The sequence below is a fragment of the Myotis myotis genome, unplaced genomic scaffold (assembly GCF_014108235.1).
Source record: "Myotis myotis isolate mMyoMyo1 unplaced genomic scaffold, mMyoMyo1.p scaffold_m19_p_8, whole genome shotgun sequence".
Classification (NCBI taxonomy): domain Eukaryota; kingdom Metazoa; phylum Chordata; class Mammalia; order Chiroptera; family Vespertilionidae; genus Myotis; species Myotis myotis.
The window spans coordinates 55,946,081-55,972,104 of NW_023416390.1; the positions used below are offsets into that span (position 1 = coordinate 55,946,081).

General features: G+C 39.0%; 1 protein-coding gene and 1 pseudogene across 1 annotated transcript; both read right to left on the reverse strand.

The window, feature by feature from the left end:
• Nucleotides 1–6,192: 6,192 nt before the first annotated feature.
• Nucleotides 6,193–7,098, reverse strand: LOC118662049 (annotated as a pseudogene).
• Nucleotides 7,099–13,552: 6,454 nt separating this feature from the next.
• Nucleotides 13,553–15,044, reverse strand: LOC118661069 (ribosome biogenesis protein WDR12-like). The gene has a single exon (XM_036318601.1). It carries the CDS (start codon nucleotides 15,027–15,029, stop codon nucleotides 13,761–13,763), a length of 1,269 nt encoding a protein of 422 aa, XP_036174494.1. The 5' UTR covers nucleotides 15,030–15,044; the 3' UTR covers nucleotides 13,553–13,760.
• Between the last annotated feature and the right edge of the window lie 10,980 nt (nucleotides 15,045–26,024).

The following is a 26,024-nucleotide window of genomic DNA, read 5'->3' on the forward strand; positions in this document are numbered from 1 at the left end:
TTTGTTGCAGAAGATATTCAGAAAAGAATTGTTGAGGAAATGGGCAGCTTTGTGTTTAATTTTCTTTATAAAGTAATGAAGATATTATTAAAGAATTGTCATTTAATTATTTAAAAAATTGAAATCATATATTTATTTCACTAATAACTTTTTTTGATAGTTCCAACTGTCAAACTGTGGTACTAAAATGGTCATTCTTTTGGTGCTTATGCTCTATTTTTTCTGATTATTTGCTGCCTTTTTCTTCTTGGTGGGAGAAGAGATATGAAGAAGGAAAGAGGAAAAACAGTGATAACCCCAACAGGAAAAAAAATGAACTTTTCTGCAAGAAGACTTTAGGATGATAAGTTTAAAGATATAATGTAGTTTATTACTGTTAAGAGATTTTTCTAGTCCTAATATTTATTGACTTTTAATTTTTAAATCTTTAAATACATTATACATTTAAACAGATTTTCAGAGCATAAAATTTATATTTCAGATAAAATAGTTTGCTTTTAAAATACTTAAAGTGTAAAATTGATGATTAGAATATATAATTTGCTGAGTTAAATCCCATTAAAAGACTTACTATACAATATAAATACATTTTAAACACTTATCATACACTGTTGAGTGATTCCAGGATTATAGTTTCCTGAAATCGTAAGTTTATAGATCATACATTACTGAGACTAAAGTTAAGATTTATATTGAGGTAATATGCTTTCTCCGCTCTTCTATATAACAGCCACATAGTTTCTTAAAAAGAAAATCATTACCTTAGCCTGTGATAAAATTTTTAAGAAATACATTTACTCATAACATATTTGTGTCAATGAAGATAGTCTCAAGTTAAATTGTGTGAAATTGAGTTATATAGTAAATGAAAAAATTTTTAAAGAAATCTGAATGCTTAGCTTACTTTTAGTATCCCATAATTTAAGTAGGAATTTTTCTTCATTGGGTTTCTTAAAGGAGGGCAGTTCTAATCACAAGAGTCAAAAAAAGCTTAAAACTTTAATTTATAAGTATTTTAATTTATATTAACTTTGACATTTTGGGCAATAAATATATTTAATTAATTTACAGTTACATATGGAGTTATAAAATATTGACATCTTTGCTGAAAGAAAAATAAAATGAATTTTCATGACTTTTAAATCAATTTTGAATGCTATATGATTTGTGACAAATCAATATAGTTTGAGTTATAAAATATTTAATAGTCCTTATATTTGTAAGTTAAACATTGAGTTTTCAAAATGAATAGGCTTTTTAAAGAATCTGAGACATATTTCAAAAATTACTGTACAAGATAGGGAGTTTTCAACTTGTTTTTTAAAATAGTTATGTGTAGACCTAGCAGGTTTTCCTCAGTGGTTAGAGTATTGGCCCAAGGACTGAAAGCTCCCGGGTTCGGTTCCCATCAAGGGAAGTACTTCCATTATAGCAGCGGTTCTCAACTCTTTGGGGGTCGAACGACCCTTTCACAGGGGGTCGCCTAAGACCATCGGAAAACACATATATAATTACATATTGTTTTTGTGATTAATCACTATGCTTTAATTATGTTCAGTTTGTAACAATGAAATTGGAGGTCACCACAACATGAGGAACTGTATTAAAGGGACGCGGAATTAGGAAGGTTGAGATCCACTGCGTTACAGGCTTCGATCCATGCCCTAGTTGTGCTAGTGCAGGATGTCTCTCTCTCCCGCTCTCCCTCCCTCCCATCCTCTGAAAAATCAATGGAAAAAAAAAATCCTTGGGTGAGGTTTAACAGTAGTTATTTTTATAATATATGAAATTTGACCTGTACTTAGCTTTTGAATGCTTTTCATTCAAAATGAAAATTGTGTTAGAAATGATACTAATAATGAAGGTGATATATAGATAAGAACCCTTACTAATTTGGTTTGTTCACATGTATGCATGTGTACATAAGGAAAAAGGAGCATTTGTTTGGAAGGTGGTGGTTGTATTGGCACTTAAGCTATATGTGGACATAATTGTGTGTTTTTCCTCTGTTTTCTCCTCTTAACACTTTTCCACAAGCATGCACTCATTAATCAAAGACGGTGCACTCCTGCTGAGGGCAGAGAGGTTCATCAAATTGGCAGTCAGTTTGGTGTAAAGAACGGTGTACTGAAGCTCTTAACTCACTGGGACATAAATAAATCTAAGGTCTTTGTATGCAAACCCTGGAGGTTAATACTGTATAATTCAATGTCCTGTCTTTGTTTTTATGATTGATGTTTTTGAATGTTTCAAGCTTGATGCAAGTCTTCTAGTAGGTCAGGTTTGACAATCTGATTGGCTGAAGTAAGAAAGCATTAGGTTGTCAGGACTTTGAGTATGCTGCAGAGATTTTGATTTTTTTTCCTCCTACAAGATCATTGTCATATTGCCTCAGCTGTTATAGGAATGTCCCAATGATTGACATCCCCTGCTGTGATAATGGACCCAGTGCATGAAATGCCAATAGTTTGGTCCTATTTGTTCCGAAGCTTACTGCTATTTGTATCCTTAACAGAGCTAACATGTAGAACAAGCAAAACTACTGGGATTTCTCTGTAGAAATAGGGCAGGGATTTGGCTTTAACATGAAATGGTTGCATATTCATAATTTAAGAACAGCTGGTTACAGCAAGCACATAGTCATTTGCAAGCTATTATAAACCATTCCACTCACACATGGAGCCTGTGCTTGGTGGATTTTTTTTTTTATTGATCTACCTGCATTTAAAATCTGGTCACTGCTGCCACAGAAGCTCTTCATTTTAGCTGTGTTTGCAACATAGAACAGCTTCAATTTAAAATATTTAATTTAAACTAAATGCTGAATAAAATGAAGAAGCTTTGAAGGAACCAAGTGTAAAAGGTCATTAATATATTACCCATCATGTATCTGATCTTGGCTCAAACCAAACAAATCTAGATTATACAACCATTATAATTTTTGGAAAATTATGTTTTATGACTTTGATCACAGATAAATAATTGAATTATCTTTGATTTGAAAATATTATATTTTATAGTTATGTGTAGTTTTAGGAAACTGTAATTGATTAGCCTATAAAACAGTTTCATCCAATATGCAGAAAATTGACTACTTTTAGTTTATGAATACTGTAAGGCAAAATGGGAAGGAAAATCAAGACATTATAATTGGATTAGGATAATGCTAAACATAAAACTAGAAAGATAACTCTCATTTTTTAGAAGGAATCTAATGAGGTCTCTTCTGCTTTCTGGGTCATATCTGGAATATTAAGCACAACTGTGGTCTTACAGTATTTAAATGATAATGTGTAAACTAGTTGTGTTATGATAGTTTCCTGCATGTTGTGGGAGAGGAAAATACCTTCCATATTTCAAGCTTTCAGTGAGAAGAGCAGAGGGGGGGAAAAAAGTTAAATGTGATTCAGATATCCTTGAAGGAATCACAGGGAGCTCTAGCTCTGCCTTGATTTGTGTATGTTAAAAGGAATGGATACCTCAGTGATTTACAATGACGGTGATTATGCTGAGCTTTCCACACAACATAGTGTTAGGTTCACATGTGCATGCATGTGTTTGTCTCCACACCAGATGATAAAGTAGCTTTCAGCACTTCAAGGTTGAGTACCAGTCCTAAGAGTACATTTTACTCTTTCTTGGCTTCACAAATGGCTGGATATGTTAGTAATATAACAGAATATATGGCCAAATTTAATCTAGCTGATGGTAGGCTGTACTTTTTTTCTAAATAATAAATTCAAAGGTTATTAAAGGACGACATGGTACATTTTAGTTTTGAGTTGTGTAGGGTAATAACTATATATATAGTTAACTTGCCATTATTTGAGGTTAAATTAGTCATTTTGTGAATTATTCTATGCCCTTTTTTTCTCTCCCTTTGACTATTGTCCCTTCAGCTATTTCCCTGCTCTTTAGCATCTAATCACAGAATAAGCTATGGAAATAAAAGGGAGTAAAATTCAAATAAATCTAATTTCCCTCCCTTTCCCACTTGATAAATCAGATGGACAGAAGACCTTATATTTTCACCAAAATGAAGGTTTTGGGGATCAGCAGAGCCACGAGGCCTCCCACCCCCAGGATCAGCTGAGCCGCAAGGCCTCACAGCCCCGGGATCAGCGGAGCCCGGAGGCCTGATGGCTGTGGGGGGGGTTGGTGGTGGTGGTGGTGGTGGTGGTGGTGGTGGTGGTGGTGGTAGCGGTAGCGGCTCTGGCCAGAGCCCAGCCAGAGCGAAGGCCTGGGTCCTGGGTGCCAGAGGAAAACTGGTGCCAGCAGCCAAGGGAAGGAAAGGCCTATTGCACGAATCTCTTCGTGCAACAGGCCTCTAGTATTTATATAAAAAAGAAATATGAGGTAATGGATTCAATTTTAAAAATACTAGTAATCCAATAAAACAGTAGACAATTTAGCCATTACTTAAGAAATGAATCGACGAACTAAAGACAACCACAGGAGAATCACAGGTATTTGGTATACTCATTGTTTTAGTATAATAAAAGGGGAAAAGGGGGTGGGGGCAGCTACCTTCATTCGTCATGTTAAAACAATGCTGTCTTCAAACATAATCTTGGAGAGCTGTGGATTAAAATTTGTGAAAGCTCAGAATAGGGCAGAGATAACTACTGGTTGGGATCATTAGAAAGGCTCTTTGGTTTAAGTAGCATTGAATTATACCAAGAAGAATGAGTAAACTGAATATTCAGAGATCCAAAAAAGGACACCATGAGTCTCCTATATGACAAATAAAGCACTGGGCACTGGGAGTGTTTGTGGTTCTGCAACCTTTTTAAGGTCACCCTGTTCCACACTTCTCCTATAAAGAAAAGAAAATGTTATGGGAACTTCTTTTTTCTCCATAGCTTTCACAATTGATTGCGTAGCTTTCTCTAGAGAAGGTGGGTTAATCAGTTTCAATGATAGATGTTGTTTGTAAAGGCAGGTTAAAATAGACAAAACTGCCCTTTTTGGTCAAAGTTACTCAAAATATTGTGTTTCACATGGCATTAACCAGAACTATTTCCTACTTCGTTCTTTTTCTGTGCTTTTATAAATGGTTTTTCTTGAACCTGTGGTCATATCTGCTAACAACATTGAGCAGGGAGAATATCACCTTGCTTTCCTCTTTTCTCAATTTCCAAGGGGATTTGATAACTGACTCAAAAAATTCTTCTACTCTTTTTTAGTTCCTTTGGATGAATGGACAATAACTTGTAATTACATTAGTCCTGAATTTCACTAATACTAGAAATCACACTAAAAATAGTGAGTATGACAAGGAAAGATAAAAAAAATTCAAACATAAATGTACAAGGTCTTATTTTCAGTGGTTAGTCTTTACCTAACTTTATTATTGCTGTACTAAGATAATGAAATTGGTTTTACTTTCCTTATTTGCAATATTGTGATGAACATTTACTTGCAAGAAATGTTCAGAAGAAAACCTTAAAACTTTTACATAATCATTTTTTGTTATCTTGTATGATGATGAGTTTGAGGTAAGTAAAAGGTGGAAATAGAAGGCTATTTTGTGTCTGAGTTTAGAGAGAGGCCATACTTACATCTTTTCTGGTTTCTATGATGACACTAGAGGCCCGGTGCATGAAATTCATGTACTCAGGGGGGGTCCCTCAGCCTGGCCTGCGCCCTTTCGCAGTCTGGGAGCCTTCAGGGGATGTCCAACTGATGGCTTAGGCTGGCTCCCGTCAGACATCTGGCAGTTGGACATCCTTAGCACTGCCATGGAGGCAGGAGAGGCTCGCGCCACTGTGACTGCTTGCCAGCCATGAGCCCGGCTCAGGGCCTCTGGCCGAGAGGAGCACACTGACCACCAGGGGGCAGCTCCTGCATTGAGCGTCTGCCCCATAGTGGTCAGTGCGCATCATAGCGATCAGTTGTTCCATCGTTTGGTTGATCTGCATATTGGCCTTTAATTATATAGGATGGTTGAAACATACTTTGGAACTTCTTGTAAGAAAGATTATTAACATAAACCATTATGGTGACAAAAAAAAAAGCAGGGAAGCTCATTTTGAGGATCTGAAATCAGGGAGCAGTCTGTAAGTCTCAGGATGATGTGTTTCTTTTTTTTTTTTTTAGAGGTCTGAAGTGATTTTACTTTTATTTCCTTCACTTTAAGCCAATGATGAAATTTCACAGTGATTCTGGGTTAGGGGCAGAATGAACACAATGTTAAGAATCCTCAGGGCTGTGGCCACGGGGCGGAGCAGGTGCGGGCAGGGCAGGCCTCACTGGGGGAGGCGGCAGGTAGGTGATGTTCTGAGAGCGGGAGAGCTGGTAGGCGATGTCCTCCGCGGCTTCCAGCTTGCGCAGCTCGATCAGGCCATCGCCCGCAGTAGCAAGCGGGTTTGCGATCAGTGCAGCGGCTTTGGCATCGCCCTCAGCAGAGATGATGGCTGCCTTCTTCTGCTGCTCGGCCTTTTCTACTACAAATCTGGCCCTCTCCGCTTCCTGCTGGGCCACCTGTTTGGCTTCTACTGCTTCTGTGAACTCCTTCCCGAAGGTCAGATGCGTCAAGGACACGTCATCCAGGAGGAGCCCGAAGGTCGCGGCTCGCTCCGTCAGGTTGTCGCTCACCTGTGTGGAGACCAGCTCTCTCTGGGTGATGAGTTCTTCAGCGTCAAAGCGAGCCACCACTGACTGGAGGATCTCTGTGGTGATGGAGGGCAGCACGCTCTCGGCATAGCCCTCTCCGATGCTGGTGAAGATGCAGGGAAGCTGGCTAGCGACCGGACGGAAAAGGATACGCAGGGTGATGTTGACATTCTGTAAATCTTTGCTACCAGTGATGACTGGCACGTTGCGGGGTTGAGAGCGGCAGTCAAAGATAATCGGTGTCTGTACCCAAGGGATGAGAAAGTGAGTCCCTTCCCCCACCACGATGTCCTGCACTCCACGGAACCGGTCAAAGATGACAGCTCTGTGCCCAGCATCCACGTTATACACGACCGAGCTCGCCACGCCTCCCGCAATGGCTTAGGCCAGGCCAAACTTGCCAATGGATGCAAACACTTTGGCAGCCATGTCTCCTTCTGCCGGACCCACTCACACCTGCTTCTACTCTGACCTCCACAAGGCTTCCCCCAGTTTCTCCTTTTATGGCTTGTTAGTGTAGCATAGTGAAAGCAATAGGTCTGTGAGGCAACAGTAACTGACAGGTTGTGGGTCAGATCTCTATTTTAAAAGAGGGGCTACTTCAGAGCTAATGGAAGTGTTGTTAGGAGGTGGGTAGGAACAACAAAAAGGATAAACCGTTTCAAGGAAGGCTTTTAAATGAGGTTAAGTGGAGTGGAGCATTGTTATGTAATTGAGTATCAAGATATTCTCCATTGCCCTGGCAAGCATGACTCAGTTGGTTGGAACAGTGTCCACAGCGTCCAGTGCACTGGAAGGTCACTGGAAGGTCGAGGGTTTCATTCCTGGACAGGGCAGGTACCTATGTTGGGGGTTTGATGCCCAGTGGGGGCATGTAGCAGAGGCAATTGATCGACGTACCTCTCACATCCATATTTCTCTCTCTAAAATCAGTAAGAATTAAAAAAAAAAAAAGATTTCCTTCATTGTGGTCTAAGTGTCATAACATTGAATTCCTGTGCATTGCCATTAATATTTTCTGCAAGCTTGTTGAAAAAATAACTTATCTATAATCAGACCTTGGGGATTTGAAGTCGGCAGTTAAAGGGTTAGGGAAGGGCTGTGTAAACAGTAAACAGTTGGTCCAGGAAGAGAACATGTAGTAACTTTGGCAGGTTAGGTAAAAGCTCTCCTTCCCCTTCCCTCTCCAGAAAGTCTGTTCATAGTTGTACTTGCCAAAACTCATAAAAGAAAAGAATTTGTTTAAAGAATGTGTAAGTGCTTTTGTACTATGTGTGAAATGGGAGGGTAGGAGGAAGCCAGGCTCAGGAAGAAGAAAAAAAAAGCCAACTAGAAAGTGACTAGAGTTTACTGGGTTTTGTTTGTTTTTTAATGAAGTGTGCTATGACATATAGTACCTTGAATTTGACCTTTTTCATCTTAATGTGAGATACCTTTTGAACTAGGTCATTTTTTGCGACTCATTGCAAATATTTTATTCTAAGTAGGTAGCATTTGATATGTTGCAGCTGAAGTCCAGAGGTACCAACTAAATTAATTACATGTATCTGGCATGTTTGCTTCTGTATTTGTAATCTCAGCTCGTCACAAGTGAGCTAAAAATAATCCTGTAGTTACCCAGAGAAACAAATAAAAAATGCTTATTAGTTTCTCATGTTTAGGACTATTGTGATGTGCTAATAATCTTATATTAGGCAGTGGTGATTAGTTAAATAAATTGATCACTAAATTGAGAAACAAGAATCAGGTCAGCATCTATCTTAATAACTGGAAACAGTTCAGGGTGTCCAGAATAAAATGTATGGCCTGTAATATGCTCAAGGAGTTCGTAATTTATTTAGAGAGAAAGTCTGTACACAGAGTCAAGTCTTGTCTTTTGTGAGTTTAACTTACGGAAATTCAATTATTTATGTTAGGAAAATAACTGGGGGTGGGGAAGGAAAGACAATTTTAATGGCCATCATTTACTCAGTGAACTTCTGGTCTAAGTGGGATACATGAATCAGGTGCTTTCTGTTCCTCAATAGCTCTTGCAGTGTGAGTGTGTTACAGTAAATGTGGCTTTTAGGTCTTAATATAAATATTTTTTGTGTATCATAGCTCCTAATGGCAGGCCAGCTATGAGTATCTGGAGCTCAGTAAATGATACTCGTTTTAATGCTAGTGGTCAGATTGGTTGTGTTGGACTTATCTGGACTTATTGAGAAACAGTATATTCATCTCTAGTGTGGTCCATGTCAAAGTTAATATTTACTATATTTTAATACAACCTACCTACTAGATATTACCCACACTTCCCTACCCCCAGTAATATGAGTTTATACTGTATGTGAAGGTAGCATGGTTCAGGATAGTTCATATGCTTAAGTATTGCTATTGATATCTCTAAATGTAAAGGGGAAAAATGGTTGGAATTAAAGGGGTTCAATTTCAGTTGGGCTTTAAAGGAGGTTGTAGATACTTTATCTTAGAATGGCAATCTGAACAAAGAAATGGATGGAAGGAAACCTACCTAAAATTTGTTTGAAAATAATGAGAAAGTTAGAAAGGGAAATTTGGGTTAGCTAATAGATATTTAAGCAGAGTTGTGACATGATTAAAAAGTTGTTTTAGAAAGATAGAATTGGAAGAAATCTGTTAAATGGAAAGAAAGACCAGTGTTTATTGTAGAAATTGGTGTCAGTTGGTAATGACTAGACTAGTAGCAATGTGTATGGGCAGAGGGATAAATATCAGGTACATAATAATTTAAAGGAATGAGGTTGAGCTAGTTTGTGGAGGTAGGAGATTGTATTACCTTATGTTCAAATCTATTTCACATGACTATAACAATAATTTGATGTAGTTGAACACTTATTTTCTCCTTTTAAGATGATGTAAGTGAGAACTAGAGAGATGGGCTGTGGCTTACCACTTGTCAGTAGTTAGAGGTTTTTTCTAATACATCATACAACCTCATGATGAGTTTAGCTTAAGACAAACTCCCATCTGTTTTTTAAAAGCCTTTTACATGCCTCCTGGTATAAAAAATTATACATAGATGAATAATCACATCCAGCTAGCCTAATATTTTATATTTGTGTTTATTGTTCTGTGTGTGTTTGTACCACTGGAAAACATCAGTTTCTGAAAACCATTGGGAGATAGGAAGCAGCATGTTCTAAACATATTACAGATATGCCATACTTGAATATAGAATTTCATGATGCCATGATTTTGCACCCGATGTACTCTGTATGCAATTCATATTTTCCTTCTTTTTTCTTGGTAAAATCTGCTTATTTTTGAATACTATTGTGAAGAGTTACTTTTGTGAAATCCTTCCAACCCTCTTCCTCACCACACGGTTATTTGCCTCTTCTCTGTGTCCCAATATAATGCTAATAGTGCAACATGTGCATATTGATAGATAGATTCTCTCCTTCCTACTTTTATAAATAATGTTTCTATGAACATTTTTATGCATAATGCTTTTATTTGTTGTTGTTTGCATTATTTCATGGGATAAATTCCCAGAAATACAATTACTAGGTCAAGGGCTTGGGATAATTTAAGGTTCTTAATATATGTAGTATGAACTTGGCTTTTGAAAGAATTATATGAGTTTATATCTCTCTAGCAATATATAACTGCACCTATTTTACCATACCTTCATTGCATTGGGTATATGCGTCATTTTTAGTTCTTGCTAATTCCATTGTGAAAAGTTGTACCTTATTTAATCTGCATTTATGTGACTAGAGTGAGCATTTTTGTCAGTATCTTAACCTGTTGTATTTCTCTTTGACATTTGCTTGTTATTGCACTGAAATCTTAGTGTATATATATGATATTTACAAATTCTTTTAAGTATTAATGATATACTTGTATTACATTTACTATAATTATTTTGCATTTTTTAAAGACCGTTTTAAATATATATACATATGTATATTTTACTTCAGAGAGGAAGGGAGAGGAAAAGAGAGATAGAAACATCAGTGATGAGAGAGAATCATAGATCAACTGCCTCCTGCATACTCCCTGCATACTGCCCTGACTGGGAATCAAACCATGACCTCTTGGTTCATAGTTCGATACTCAACCACTGAGCTACACTGGTCAGGCTATTTTGTATTTTAATACTTCTTTATTTACAGACATGTGAAAATTAACTTGCCCAGTTATTTAGATTTTATATTTTACTAGAGGCTGGGTGCATGAAATTCATGCACGGGTAGGGTCCCTAGGCTTGGTCAGCAATCAGTTCTGATCTGTGGGGCAACTGGTGGGACGATCAGGGGGGCTCTGCTGGTTCCTGCCTTGGCCAGCCTAACACCACCTGGTCACTGGGCCTGGCCCCCGCCGCCACCGCTGGTTGCCTGCCTCTGCGGGGTGACCAGTGGGGTCATCTGGTCCGGGGGGCCCACTGGCACCCGCATTGGCTGGCCTGGGACCTGCGGGCTGGGGGAAGCTCCTGCATTGAACGTCTGCCCCCTATGTCAGTGCACGTCATAGCAACCAGTCATTCCACCAGTTGTTCCGCCATTTGGTCGATTTGCATATTAGGCTTTTATTATATAGGATTATTATTAAATCTTTATTGGTGAAAGTATTACGTATGTTCCCCTTTTTTCCCTTCTACCTGCCCCAGCCCCCCACCCAGGCCTTTACCAACCTATTGTCTGTGTCCATGGGTGTTATTTAGATTTTAAAAAACATTTTCCATTTTTGTTTGACGTGATTTTTTCCTTTTTTTTTGCTAGTAAAATTGTTCTTTAATGCACATGTTAAGGCCCAATTTCCCATCAACATTTGTTATCTATATCACATTTCCATTTGTATACTCTGCTAGTAAAATCTCTATTATAAGGAATGTTGAAGTAGATAACTGGTGGCCAACTTTTTAAACTATTGTCAATTTTTTGTTGTTTTGCTTCTGCTTCTTGTAGCAAAATACTTAGATGTTGCTGGTTTTTAATATTTGAGGCAAACAACATGGTGAACTGGGCAACATACATAGAGATCGAAAATGTTTTCTCCTAAAACTTTTTCTCTGAATCTCTTGAGGTCTGTCTTATGAGTATACCTGTGATTTTATGTTTGAAGATCAGCCTTTGATGTAGGCAGTTCCCATGTTTCACGGAGAGCTTGGCATACTGGCAGATGTGTGTGTGTGTGTTGGGGGGGGGGGAGGGGTTGGGAAATGGCCACCCTGTAATACTGTGGATTATGAGTTTTGTATGGTGAGTCAGTGCTTACTTATGTCTGCTTAGTCAAATTTGATCATCACCTGCAAAGCTGGCTCCTTTTCAACCCTAATAATAGGTTGAGGGAAATTAAAAAAATGAGGCTAAAGGTAGCCCTTGATGTTTTTTGCTATGTGAACAGGGGTCCCAAGCTTTGTGATCCCCACTTCTCTTATAAGCCTTCCATGTTCCTAAACTTTAATTCTGCAGGTTATGGGATGGGACGTTACATAATATTCTCATTTATTTCCTAAAATCTGTACCTTTTAGTACCTTGGGGTATATGTTTGTGGAATCAGTCTTGTTATAATAATTGTTCTTTTCCCTGGCTTCTTTTTTGATGATGGCATTCCAACCACTGGTTTTGGCTCTTTTTGGTGGTTTTTTTTTGAGTTTGATAATGCAGATGGATGCTCTCTTATTCAGATATTAAGGTTTTCTTCATATAACCAGAAAAGCTTTTCAGAAGGAATTGTACCATTTAATACTTCTGCCACTGGACTCTAAAAATGTTTGTTTTTCAAATTGTCTTCTTAATGGGAATAACTTCATTTTAATTTGTATATTTTAACTAATTTTATTTTTTACTGCTTTATGGATTTTAGAGAGGTAAGAGAAAAACATCAACTCATTGTTCCATTTATTTATGCATTTATTGGTTGTTTCTTTTTTAAAAAAATTAAATCTTTATTGTTCAGATTATTACAGTTGTTCCTCTTTTTTCCCTCTATAGTTCCCCGCCACCCGGTTCCCACCACACCCTCTGCCCTTACCCCCCAACCCCCACCACTGTCCTCATCCATAGGTGTACGATTTTTGTCCAGTCTCTTCCCACACCCCCCACACTCCTTCCTGCCCCCTGAGAATAGTCAGTCCATTCCCTTTCTATGCCCTTGATTCTATTATATTCACCAGTTTATTCTGTTCATCAGATTATTTATTCACTTGATTTTTAGATTCACTTGTTGATAGATGTGTATTTGTTGTTCATAATTTGTATCTTTAACTTTATCTTCTTCTTCCTCTTCTTAAAGGATACCTTTCAGCATTTCATATAATACTGGTTTGGTGGTGATGAACTCCTTTAGCTTTTTCTTATCTGTGAAGCTCTCTATCTGACCTTCAATTCTGAATGATAGCTTTGCTGGATAAAGTAATCTTGGTTGTAGGTTCTTGGTATTCATCACTTTGAATATTTCTTGCCACTCCCTTCTGGCCTGCATAGCTTCTGTTGAGAAATCAGCTGTCGTATGGGTACTCCCTTGTAGGTAACTGACTTTTTTTCTCTTGCTGCTTTTAAGATTCTCTCTTTGTCTTTTGCTCTTGGCATTATAATTATGATGTGTCTTGGTGTGGTCCTCTTTGGATTCCTTTTGTTTGGGGTTCTCTGCGCTTCCTTGACTTGTAAGTCTATTTCTTTCACCAGGTAGGGGAAGTTTTCTGTCATTATTTCTTCAAATAGGTTTTCAATATCTTGCTCTCTCTCTTCTTCTGGCACCCCCATAATTTGGATATTGGTCCGCTTGAAGTTGTCCCAGAGGCTTCTTACACTATCTTCATATTTTTGGATTCTTTTTTCTTTTTTCTTTTTTTTTCCAGTTGGGTGTTTTTTACTTCTTCGTATTTCAAATCTTTGACTTTATTCTTGTGATCCTCTAGTCTGCTGTTGGAACTCTGTATAATATTCTTTTTTTTTTTTTTTTAAAAGAAATAATAAACTCAGTTTTATTTCAAGAGTTTACATAGGTAGAGAATGCAAGCCACATTTTATATTTTATAAATGCACACTGTTATACAATAAATACAAAATAAAAAGACAGTAAGAACTATTATAAAGGGTGATCTGCACTGATGTACTCTGAGGATTCTCTATAATTACATTTACAGAATCTCTGTAGTCAAGTTTATCATTCACTTTCATGCCCCCACATGGGAAGTGGTAGGTGAATATCTGTAGGAATACAACTTATTGTCTGCTCCTCCACTCAGAAGTAACCCTGTGTCTGTCCAGTCCACACTCAGAACTTTGTCTTCATGAGCAGCCAAGTCATAGAGAGGAGCCTTACAACTCCTTGTATCCCACAGCTTGACAATGTTATCTAAAGAACCTGAAATCAGCTGCTGCTCATGGGTAGGAGACCACTTTACCGCTGTCACCCAGCCGGTATGTGAGGTTAGGGACAGCGACACCAAAGAACCATCTTTAGTCCGGGGATCCCACAGTCTGATATGCCTATCTGTACTTCCAGATGCTAAACGTTTACAAAGTGGAGAGTAGGAGATACAATTAAATACTTTATTTCCTGTCAAGGTTGACTTAAGACTGCCAGACTCAACATCCCATACTCTAATTGTGTGGTCCCAGGATGCACTGCAGATTTCTTCAGCATCTGACCACAGAACCGAGGAAATTGCTTCTTTATGACCAGACAGAGTCACGATGGGCGTCCTTGTTAGTCCCAATTGCTCTGTTTTCTGTTTCTTTCTTGGTCGATTTGTGGATTCCTCCATTTCATCTTCTTCATCTGTAGGGACTGTAGACCAGATCTTTAGCATCTTATCCCAGGAGCCACTGCAAAATTTAGTCCCCGAGCCATCGACAGCTATGGAGTCCACACTCCCAGCGTGGCCTCTGCAGCAGTGCAGGGCTTTCACCTTGTTTCTCTCCACGTTCCACTCCCACAGGAGGACCGTCTGGTCCATAGAGGCACTCAGCAGTAGGCAAGACAGGTTGTCTTTTTTCACCCAGGCCACATCTTTTACAACGTCTGTATGTCCCACAATTGTCATTATCGACTTTCCTCCCAAGGACCAGATCCGAGAAGTCTTATCGTAAGAACCAGTCAAGATCCATTCCTCTGCCCCTTGGATTGAGCTGATCCAGTCGTCATGGAACAAGCATTGTTCTGGCTGAGGTGCAGTGTACTTCTCCACGTATTCTAGCTCCACAACCTCTTCCGATGAGATGTTTTCCAGTTCCATATGTTTGACCAAGGGCATTCGTAGAAACTGGCCCTTGATAAGGAAATCAAACTCCACATGTTTGTGGACCTCATTTTTAGCCTGCAGCAATTTATTAATGATGTTACTAAGGTCAGCAACTTCAGAAGCTGCAGGGATTGAGAAGGGAACATCATCTACTGCATATTTCTTGTCAGTGAAGAAGCGGGTCTGGAGCTGGGCCATCGCGGGGATGCACAGCAAACTGGCCCACAGAGACGCGGGGGGTAACGGTCCGACAAGCCCCTCTTCCGACCGCCGGTCCAAGCAGAGTCACTCTGCCGAGACTATTCGTGGGCTCTCGCCTCTAGCTTCAAGTTTTAAATCCAGATGAGAGAAAGGAACTCGGTGGCGACCGTCGGACCCGCCTCGGGGCCTTTCCAGGGCCCTCCGTGGCGAGGCCTTCCGCCCCCTGCCCGGGGGGAGGCTCGCGGGTCCCGAGGAGGCCGCTCAATATTCTTTATTTCAGTCAGTGTATGCTTAATTTCTAGTTGGTCCTTTTTCATATCCTCGAGGGCCTCACTAGATTTCTTGAGGGTCTCACTAAATTTACAGCGGTTTCTAGAAAATTCTTGAAAAACCTTATAAGTGTGGTTTTGAACTCTAGATCCTGTAGTTTGCTTTCCTCCATTTCTGTCATTTGTGACCTGTTTCTTTGTCTCGCATTTTTTATGCTTCCCTGTGTTGGTAGAGTGACTTTGTGTGCTAGGTGTCCTATAGGGCCCAGTGGCTCCGCCTACCCAATTACCTGAGGTGGACACTCTTGGTGCACCCCTTTGTGGGCTTTGTGTACAGTCTTGTTGTAGTTAAGCCTTGATTTTTGTAGGTATCACTGGGAGGAATTGACCTCCAGGCCAATTGGCTGTGAGAATCAGCTGTGTCTGCAGTGGGAGAACTTCTGTGCTGAAGACACCCTTCTGGGGCAAGACTTGCTTCAGTGGGGCTTTGGTGCTCACTGAGTCTGCCCCCTGAGTGTGTCCCTTATGGATCTGAGGAGTTGTAATCTGGATGGTCCCACTCTGACCACTGGGTACACTGGCTCTTGGATCTCTAAGGAGGTGCTAATTTAGCCTCTACCTGAGGCTACCCAGCAGCAGCTACGGAGAGATCTGCAGATTCCTCTTCTTTGTTTGGGATTTGGAGGTGCCCAGATGAGGCCCAGCTGTGAAGCAATGCAAGCTGCTGTGGGGCTTTGGGCCTTCTTTTGGAAGTTCTGGGTCTCTCTGACTCAGCTGCAGTTTGTTAGGTAATTTTCAGATTGCAAAGGGCCAAGCCTTTCACATGCAAATGCCTCTGCACACAGCTTGGGTGGGGCAGGGTCTCAGGGGATCAGCAGAGCAGAGCAAACAGCTATGGCTGATCCTCAGCCCTACCCTAAGAGGCCCTGTGTCTCAGTGTCCTGGTAATCGCTGCAAGCACCTCTGAGAGAAAGCCAACCTTGAGTTCCGACCCATGCCAGACAGTCCAGTTTCTCCCTGTATGAGTCTGGGTCCCCAGAGACTCACCTGGAACTGGATTTCAGGGCCGTTGGGAGCTTGAGACTCCCTCCCAATTGAAAAAGACAACTGAGTCCTCAGTTGCCAGCCTTTTCCACATGCGCCTCCGTACTTCTGCACCTCCTCTGAGTCTCAGTGTGTTTTTCTCTTTCCTTCTAGTTGTAGAATTTCCACTCAGCCAGCCTTCCTGTGGTTCTGGATGATGTCCGTTTTGTCTTTTAGTTGTATTTTTGAAGTGGTTGTGCGAGGCAGCAATTTCCGGTGCCACCATCTTCTATTGGTTGTTTCTGGTACGTACCCTGACAGGGAATGGAACCTGCAACTTTGGCATATCAGCACTATTTTGACCAACTGAGCTACCTGGCCAGGGCCTTAATTTTATATTTTTAACTATTATAGATAATCACATGTTCCTAAGTTTATTGGGGAATTATATTTGTGTTTGAATTGTTTAGAAGAAATGGTTTTGGAAAGATTTTTGGAGGGTTGTGATCGTAATAATCTTAAAGATTTTTCTTGATCCCCACAAAAAACTGGTCTCATTATGACGTATGGCTGATTATTTTCATAGATGCAGCAAGAATATTAATCTCATAGAGCTCCTTGAGTTTGTTTTTGCATATCTGTAAGCTATATACAATTGTATAACTACTGAGCCTACAAAATTAACTGTGACTGTAACTTTTCATAAGGAATCTCAGCTAGGACACTTAAAAGCCACTGTTAATTTGTTTTTCTCAGCTACCCTGAGAAAGCAAGCCCAGGACACTGTCAGATTTTATGTACACTAGTATCCTTAAATATCCCTCAAATTTTCAAGGTTCCTGCCCTGCTGTGAAGTGATCTTCCTTATCACCTGTAAGGCTGAGCCCTTATAAGCCAGGGCCCTGGCCAGTTTTCCTGGTAGGGCTTTGTAGGAATTGAATCTATAAGTAAAGTTAACCTTGTTATACCTGTTTAAATGAGCATTGTTCTCAAATGTGACACTCCAGGTAAAACATTTGTTGCTTAATACGTTTGTCCAATTATGTCCTGATGAAAAGGAGGACGGATTATTATTGAATCTATGCAAATATTTCTATTGCTATGAAAAGGAGATTCTTGCCATGGCCTGTGTAGCTCAGTTGGTGGGTGTGGTCCAGTGCACCAAAAGGTTGCTGGCGCTATCATCTGGGTTTCGGGCTTGATCCGCAGTAGGGGGAGTTCAGGAGGCGGCTGATTAATGTTTTGATCTCACATTGATGTTTCTTTCTCCCTCTCCATCTGCCACCCCGCCCTCCTCTCTAAAAAAATCAATAAAATATTTTAAAAAGAAAAGGAGATTCTCTAAAGAGTTTCTGAAATCTGAGAGTTAGTGGGAGTATTTTAAATGTCTCATTTTGGTTTATAGAAGCAAAGTTTACTGGTAGTTTGGTTATAGAAAGCTTTAGAAGAAAGAAAATAAAACATTAAAATAGTATCAACAATATTCCAATCAAATACACTTTCTATCATTAGTTCATTCAGTACTATGTAATTTTTGTTACTTCTTTTGTGTTAGCTGAGATTGGGTTAGCTGTCTACTGTTATGAAGGTGTTTGCTGGTAGATTAAAAAGGGTCCTGGAAATCTTCACTCAAAGATGGTACAAGAGTTGTTTGAGAGATATCACCCGAAGAGCCTGTACTCATATTCTGACCTTTGGGGTTAATAGTTTGAAGTACCTGGTACATTCCTTTTCTCAGACTCTGAACCTCTCTTTTGTTGAAGACACAAACTCTGGCCTACAGCTTGTGGCAGAGCTTTTAAAGAAATATCAGAGTAAAATAACAGTTATCAGTGGAAAACAGAGACTCAATGGCTGTGGTGAATTTGTTACTGAAATTAATAATAGAATGGGGAAATGTAATATTCTCTACTGGAGTACAGTACAGTAGGTCCTCGGGTTACGTTGGAAATCCGTTCCTACGGCGCGATGTAATGTGATTTTCGCTGTAAGTCAGAACCCACCTACATAAGCACCTACATCACTCACATGGAGCACACACACATCTGCAATAATGAAGTGAAACAGTAAAAAAAATTTAAAAGAAAGATAACAATTCCTGACCTTTACTTGTGGTAAATAAATAATAAAAAAACATAAAGCACATATGTAAATACATTGAAATGACAGAACTTTTTTTTTTTTTTAATAAATAAATGGGAGATGGCTACATAACCACAAAACAACGTATGTCGAGTCTGATGTAACCCGAGGACTGTCTGTATCTAACTATTTCATGAAAATAATTATTTTCCCTGAGGGTAAAAATATAAAGGACAGTGAGAACATTGACACATCTCTAGGGACTTTCTCACAAAACAAAATTTTTGAAATATTTATTAATAACACTTTACAAACTTAATCTAAGAAAGATACCTGTTTTTCTTGGTTTGACAGCTTTTTCAATGCGCTCTTACAAATAGTAACTTATCAAATAAACCTAATTCTTTCTAGCAGCAATAATCTGGTAGAAGTAACAAATCTTTTTTGTTTTCTTGGGGCACACTGAGAAATTACAAAGATAATTTTAGTGTAAAATATTGTAAAAAGTTTTATATTTTTATATTTAGGATATTAGGATAATGCAAAATTGAGAGTTGTTAGAAGATATGTGGCTTGATTAAAGTAGAATCATGGGAAAGGATGATAAATGGTTATGGAAAGAGACTAGACTTGGGGTGGTGAACACACAATACAATATAGAATTATACACTTGAAACTTATATATAATTTTATTAATCAACTAGAGGCCTGGTGCATGAATTTGTGCACAGGTGGGGTCCGGCCAGCCCACCCTGATCGGGGTGGGAGGTCCGATTGGGGCCGGGCCAGCCAGCGGGAGGGACCATGGGCAGTTGGCCAGTGGGGAGGGGGCTGCGGGAGGTTGGCTGGCCAGCCCCGCCCCTGGTCCAGGTGTCAGGGGGCGGGCTATTGGGGCCACAGTGTGCATCAAAGCAACCGGTCATTCTGATCGTGATGCCACCTCAGTAAATTAAATAAAAACTTTAAAAGTTCAAATAAAAAAATAATGTATAATCATGGGTGCCTGAGAGACAATACTTGCTTACCTATTTAGTCAAAGAAACAATAAAAATAAACATAGAAGATAATATTTTTTCCTGTGTTAAAGAACAAAAATTTGGTCAGTGTGAAATCTAATTGGCTTTATTGAGTAATTCATGAATCAGGCAGCATCCCATCTAGCAATTAGAGAGGAACTCTAAGAAGCTATACAAATTAAAGGCTTTTATAGGCAGAAACTGGACAGGATATGAAAGTGTTCAGCACAAGTAAAAAGATGGTTTCAGGGAAGAAGGTTATCTTCCTTAGGACAAGGTGGGGTCTTATCTTGCAGAAACCTCAGCTTCCTCTGGGGAGGCTGTAGAGGGCCCATGTGACAGATTACCTCATTGGTTCTCACCAGAAAATTCCAGACTGATTAAGATGACATTCTTGGGGAATTCCTGGGCAATTAGGTCAGTTATGAAATGTAGGCTCAGTATTCTGGGTGTTTAGCACAAGTGACTCCATTTTGGGCTTTCGGTTTTCTCGTGAACATCTGGTTCATAAGTGAGAGAAATCTTTATTCCTTTATCCTGATATTCTTCTTTTTGTAGTTAATAGTTTGAAGTACCTGGCACATTTCTTTTCTCGGGCTCTGACGTGTTTCTACTATTTAGGCACATTTACATAGGAGAAGAATAGCCTTTCATATTGAAGATGAAGGTATTAATCAGTATCTCAAGGAAGCAAGCCTATCAACACTGAGTGAAATTGCTAAGATTTAAAACGTTTCATAGCTTATTTTTAGAATTGGCTCTTATAAATCAAGGTATATAAAATTCACTTTCCAATTTAATCCTTCACTATCAGTCTCTTAGACTCGAGAACAAATGGATACTTTACTTCAGGTCATTGATTACCTCTGGGGGATCTATGAGGTCAAAAGTATTTTCATAGCAATAGTAAGATGTTATTTATGTTAATTGCGATGCATTCATTATTGCTGTCTTCAAATGTATTAATAAATGTTTAAAATAATATCTAAATTTGAATTTTCAATGTAATAAATATCAATAGCTATAATCCCTAGTGTCCCAGCTTTAGGACAAAACCCTTTTAAAGAAACGCATATACCCAGTTGTATTTCTCTGTCACTGTTGCTCCTAATGTAGTCTCAGCTACTCATATTGATTATAACTTTTAGCTAAACTAATTTCAGAGAGAAATGCTTGGGGTTAATAATTGAGAATTATCTGCCATACACCAGCATTTTAGCAGCCTAGCAGAGTTCCTGAGCATTCATAACACAACTTTTTATAGCCACACATATGCCTTTTGTACCTTAAAGTGGCAAAAATAAACACTTTGATTAACATGACCCAGAACTTTAGCTCCTTAATACTAAAATAAGAAGCAAAGGTATATAAGCTTAAAACTGCTTCATAATCAATGTTTCAGTATTTTCTCTTACTTAGAGATTATGTATCTAATCATTATTTAATTAACTCATTTTAATATCAGTCCAAGGTATAAATTACCTAAAGATCTTGAAAATTACCTTCAAGCTGTCTGCTACAAAACATAGTTAATGTTGAAATAAAAACTTGCCAGAGTAATGATTCAGTTTAGTTGAACATAGGAATTTATATTTTTTAAAACTGTAAACATTGTATGGGATTAATGTTAGCTTGTTTGGTTAAAGCCATAACTTAAAAAAACAAATGTAGTAAATTAGTCTAATTTACCAAAGATTTGCCTAAATTATGGAAACTTGAGTTCATAAAAGGTCCTGACTTTGTTTTTGTAAATTTTACAAGTTTAATTTATTTTCTGGGAATTTTAGTTAAAAGGCAATGAAAGGCCTGAAAAATGGATGATGATGATGGTTGTGTAACACTGTTAATGTACTTAATACCACTGAAATGAAAGGGGCCCAGCTGGTTTGGTTCAGTGTTTGAGCATTGATCCTTGAACCAATAGGTCACCGGTTCTAATCTATGTTTCTATCTCTCTCTAAAAATCAGTAAAAACATTTATAAAAAATAAACATAAAAGTGAAAGGCACAGGCCAGTTTGGTAAGATGTGATAGATAAGACATTAGTAATTTTTTTTTTTAAGATTTTAATTGATTTTTTTAGAGAGAGTGAGGAAGGAAGAGGGAGAGAGAGAGAAACATTGATGTGCGAATCAAATATTGACCTGCTGCCTCTTGCATGTCCCCTACCAGGGGTATCAAACCTGCAACCCTGCCCTGTCCAGGAATCAAACCAGCATCCTTTCAGTGCACAGGACAGGGCCCAACCAACTGAGCCACACCAACCAGAGCAGTAATGTATTTTTGCCTTTGCGAAATTCCTCCACAATTTTTCCTCTTACCTTCTTATAAAGAAGGGTAAGATTTGGATGCATGGAATTAAATACTGATAGAGGTATACATTCTGGATTGTCTGTAGATAGAGATAGGATGCAAAAATTTGGCCAAAGTTTTTTATGTTTACTTGAGGAAAATTGTGGTAGAGGGAATTGAAATGTAGATCTTGAACATATTTTTTGTTTTTCGATGTTTATAAGTTAGCACATCATATGTTTTATAAATGAACACTTATTTTTATTATTTCAGTTGTCACACGGAGGTAGGAGCTCAAATTTTTCTCTTTCCCTTAGCAGTAGAGTAAGTTTGGTATGAGTTTTGTCCAAATTTCATTAGATTTTAATGCTTTACTTTGTCATTAAGTATTTGCTTTAGGCAAGGAACTCTTAAGAGTTGGGGTGGGAGGAAATAAAAAGGTTAATAAGATACTTTATCTCGATTACTAATTCTGTTTAGCAGAATACACTAAATTTTAGCAGTTTAGAACAACAAATAGTTGTTATTTCAGTTTTTATAGGTCTGAGATTGACTTAGGTGTTTTAGGTCACTTTTGATGAGGTGTCTATCAAACTTTCAGTTAGGACAGCAATCACATCAAGTCTCAATAGGACTGGAGGGTCTGCTGCCAAGTTCACAGCTCCTTAGTTTCTTGCTGGATGTTGGCAGGAGGCCTCAGATCTTAGTCACTTACATAGTGCTGCTTCTGACATGGTGCCTGCTGCCCCAGGAGTGAGTGATGAGAGAGACAGAGACAGTGACATAAACTTGTTGGAGTGACAGTGCTGTGATAGAGGAAGAAGAAAACTTTGAACATAAAGCAACATGGAAAATAATAAAGTCATGATTTTGTATACTCGTAAATTTAAGATGACTCCAGAAATACTTAAAAAATTTACTGAAGAAATTTCCATTCCAGATGTGTTATATGACATATATATCCACATATATCAAAGGCTCATATCCTATTAACAAAAGGTTTATATTTAATTTTAAATGTAGCTGCTTTGCTGGACTTAACAGGTCATATTAGAATCAACTATTTCAAAGAAAATAAAAGTCTAAATGAAGTCCTAATTAGCAACAAAATATGCTATCACAGTTAAAGGCCTTAATTCTAGTTTTGTGAATTTTGCATTAGAAAGTGAATCTGATGATTTTAGGTTTTTGTTTTGTTTTGGGTTTTGGCCACCCATAGTGGGGGTGGAATGAAATTTTTAGAAAGGTTATAAGTAAAATGTACATACTTCTTCATGAAAACAGTCAAGGAAAAAAATACAGTTTTAGTATGCTTCTCTCTGAGTATTTTTAAGATTGTATGAATTGTGAGTCCCTTCTTTTTACATTTTAGATTATTTTCTTAAACTACTGCATCCCTAGCCTGGCAGCTCAGTTGGTTAGAACGTCATCTCAATAAATCAAGGTTGCAGGTTCAAAACCCAATCAGGGCACATATATGAGTCAACCAATCAATGCATAAATAAGTGGAATAGCAAATCGATGTCTCACTCTCTCCCTTCCTCTCTCTCTAAAATCAGTAAATAAAAGAAATTAAATTACATGCCATTCAGTAGTTAACTCTCCCTGCTTAACTGTTACCTTAAAGAATTTTTTTTGTTTCCTGATTCTACCTTTTTTTTAACCATAGAAATAGAAGTAGACCAAAGAACTGGCAAGACAGCCAGCTACGGAAATTAATGAGCATTCCGATTCTTTACTTGTAGCTAGTGTTGTCTCCCATTACAACTCCTGTTTTATTTATTTATTTATTTATTTTTCTATGCCAACTCTCTTAATTTTATTTTTATTAATTAAAACTTTATTGTTCAGATTATTACAGTTGTTCCTCTTTTTTCCCCCTATAACTCCCCTCCACCCAGTTCCCACCACACCCTCCTCCCTCACTCCCCACCCACTGTCCTCATCCATAGGTGCACGATTTTTGTCCAGTCTCTTCCCGCATCCCCCTCACCCCTTTCCCCCCCAAGAATAGTCAGTCCACTCCCTTTCTATGACTCTGATTCTATTATAATCAACAGTTCATTCTGTTCATCAGATTATTCACTTGATTTTCAGATTCACTTGTTGATAGATGTGTATTTGTTGTTCATAATTTGTATCTTTACCTTTATCTTCTTCTTCCTCTTCTTAAAGGATACCTTTCAGCATTTCATATAATACTGGTTTGGTGGTGATGAACTCCTTTAGCTTTTTCTTATCTGTGAAGCTCTCTATCTGACCTTCACTTCTGAATGATAGGTTTGCTGGATAAAGTAATCTTGGTTGTAGGTTCTTGGCATTCATCACTTTGAATATTTCTTGCCACTTCCTTCTGGTCTGCATAGTTTCTGTTGAGAAATCAGCTGACAGTCGTATGGGTAATCCCTTGTAGGTAACTGACTTTCTTTCTCTTGCTGCTTTTAAGACTCTCTTTGTCTTTTGCTCTTGGCATTTTAATTATGATGTGTCTTGGTGTAGTCCTCTTTGGATTCCTTTTGTTTGGGGTTCTCTGCGCTTCCTTGACTTGTAAGTCTATTTCTTTCACCAGGTAGGAGAAGTTTTCTGTCATTATTTCTTCAAATAGGTTTTCAATATCTTGCTCTCTCTCTTCTTCTGGCACCCCTATAATTCGGATGTTGGTATGCTTGAAGTTGTCCCAGAGGCTCCTTACACTATCTTCGTATTTTTGGATTCCTTTTTCATTTTGCTTTTCCAGTTGGGTGTTTTTTGCTTGTTCGTATTTCAAATCATTGACTTGATTCTTGCGATCCTCTAGTCTGCTGTTGGTATTCTGTATAATATTCTTTATTTCAGTCAGTGTATGCTTAATTTTTAGTTGGTCCTTTATTACAACCTCGAGGGTCTCATTAGATTTCTTGTAGATCTCATTAAGTTTATCGTCAGTTTCTAGAAAATTCTTGAAAAACCTTAAAAGTGTGGTTTTCAACTCTATATCCTGTAGTTTGCTTTCCTCCATTTCTGTCATTTGTGTAGTTTTTCTTTGTCTCCGCATTTTTTATGCTTCCCTGTGTTGATAAAGTGGTTTTCTGTGCTGAGTGTCCTCTAGGGCCCAGTGGTTCAGCCTCCCCAATTACCTGAGGAGGACACTCTTGATGCACCCCCTTGTGGTCTTTGTGCACAGTCTTGTTGTAGTTAAGCCTTGATTGTTGTAGGTATCACTGGGAGGAATTGACCTCCAGGCCAATTGGCTGTGAGAATCAGCTGTGTCTGCAGTGGGAGAACTGTGCTGGAGACACCCTTCTGGGGCAAGACTTGCTTCAGTGGGGCTTTGGTGCTCACTGAGTCTGCCCCCTGAGTGTGTCCTTTATGGTTCCAGGGAGCTGCAAACTCGATGGTCCCACTCTGACCTCTTGGTACACTGGCTCCTGGATCTCTAGGGAGGTGCTAATCTAGCCTCTGCCTTAGGTTATCCAGCAAAAGCCTCCTTGCAGGGCTTGGGTGGGGTGGGTCCCACGGGATCAACAGGGCGGGCCTAGCAATTATGGCTGCTCTCAGAGGCTCCGCTTCTCAGTGTCTCAGCAATGGCTGCTAGCCCTTCCGAGAGAAAGCTGCCCTCGAGTTCCAACCGATGCCAGACAGTCCCGCTTCTCTCGTATGAGTCTGGGTCCCCAGAGACTCGCCCGGAACTGGAGCTCAGAGCCTGAGACTCCCTCCTGATTGAAAACGACAGCCGCGCCCTCAGCCGCCAGCCCGCTCCGTGTGCGCCTCTGTACCTTAGTATTTTACTTCCGCACTGTGCCTCATCTGAGTCTCGGTATGCTTTTCTCTTTCCTTCTAGTTGTAGAATTTCCACTCAGCCAGCCTTCCTGTGGTTCTGGATGATGTCCATTCCGTCTTTTAGTTGTATTTTTAAAAAAATATATTTTATTGATTTTTTACAGAGAGGAAGGGAGAGAGATAGAGTTAGAAACATCGATGAGAGAGAAACATCGATCAGCTGCCTCCTGCACATCTCCTACTGGGGATGTGCCCTCAACCCAGGTACATGCCCTTGACCGGAATCGAACCTGGAACCTTTCAGTCCGCAAGCTGACGCTCTATCCACTGAGCCAAACCGGTTTCGGCTAGTTGTATTTTTGAAGTGGTTGTTTGAGGCAGCAAACTCGGGTGTTTACCTATGCCTCCATCTTGGTTTCTCCCCTACATCTCCTGTTTTAATAGAAACAAGAAAGTAACTTAAGGCCTGTTGGCTAGGGGGAGTAACCCTGGAACTTAACTCTCATTTGCTTCAGACTTGTTCATTTGCTTAGAAAGCTATTAGGAAAGAG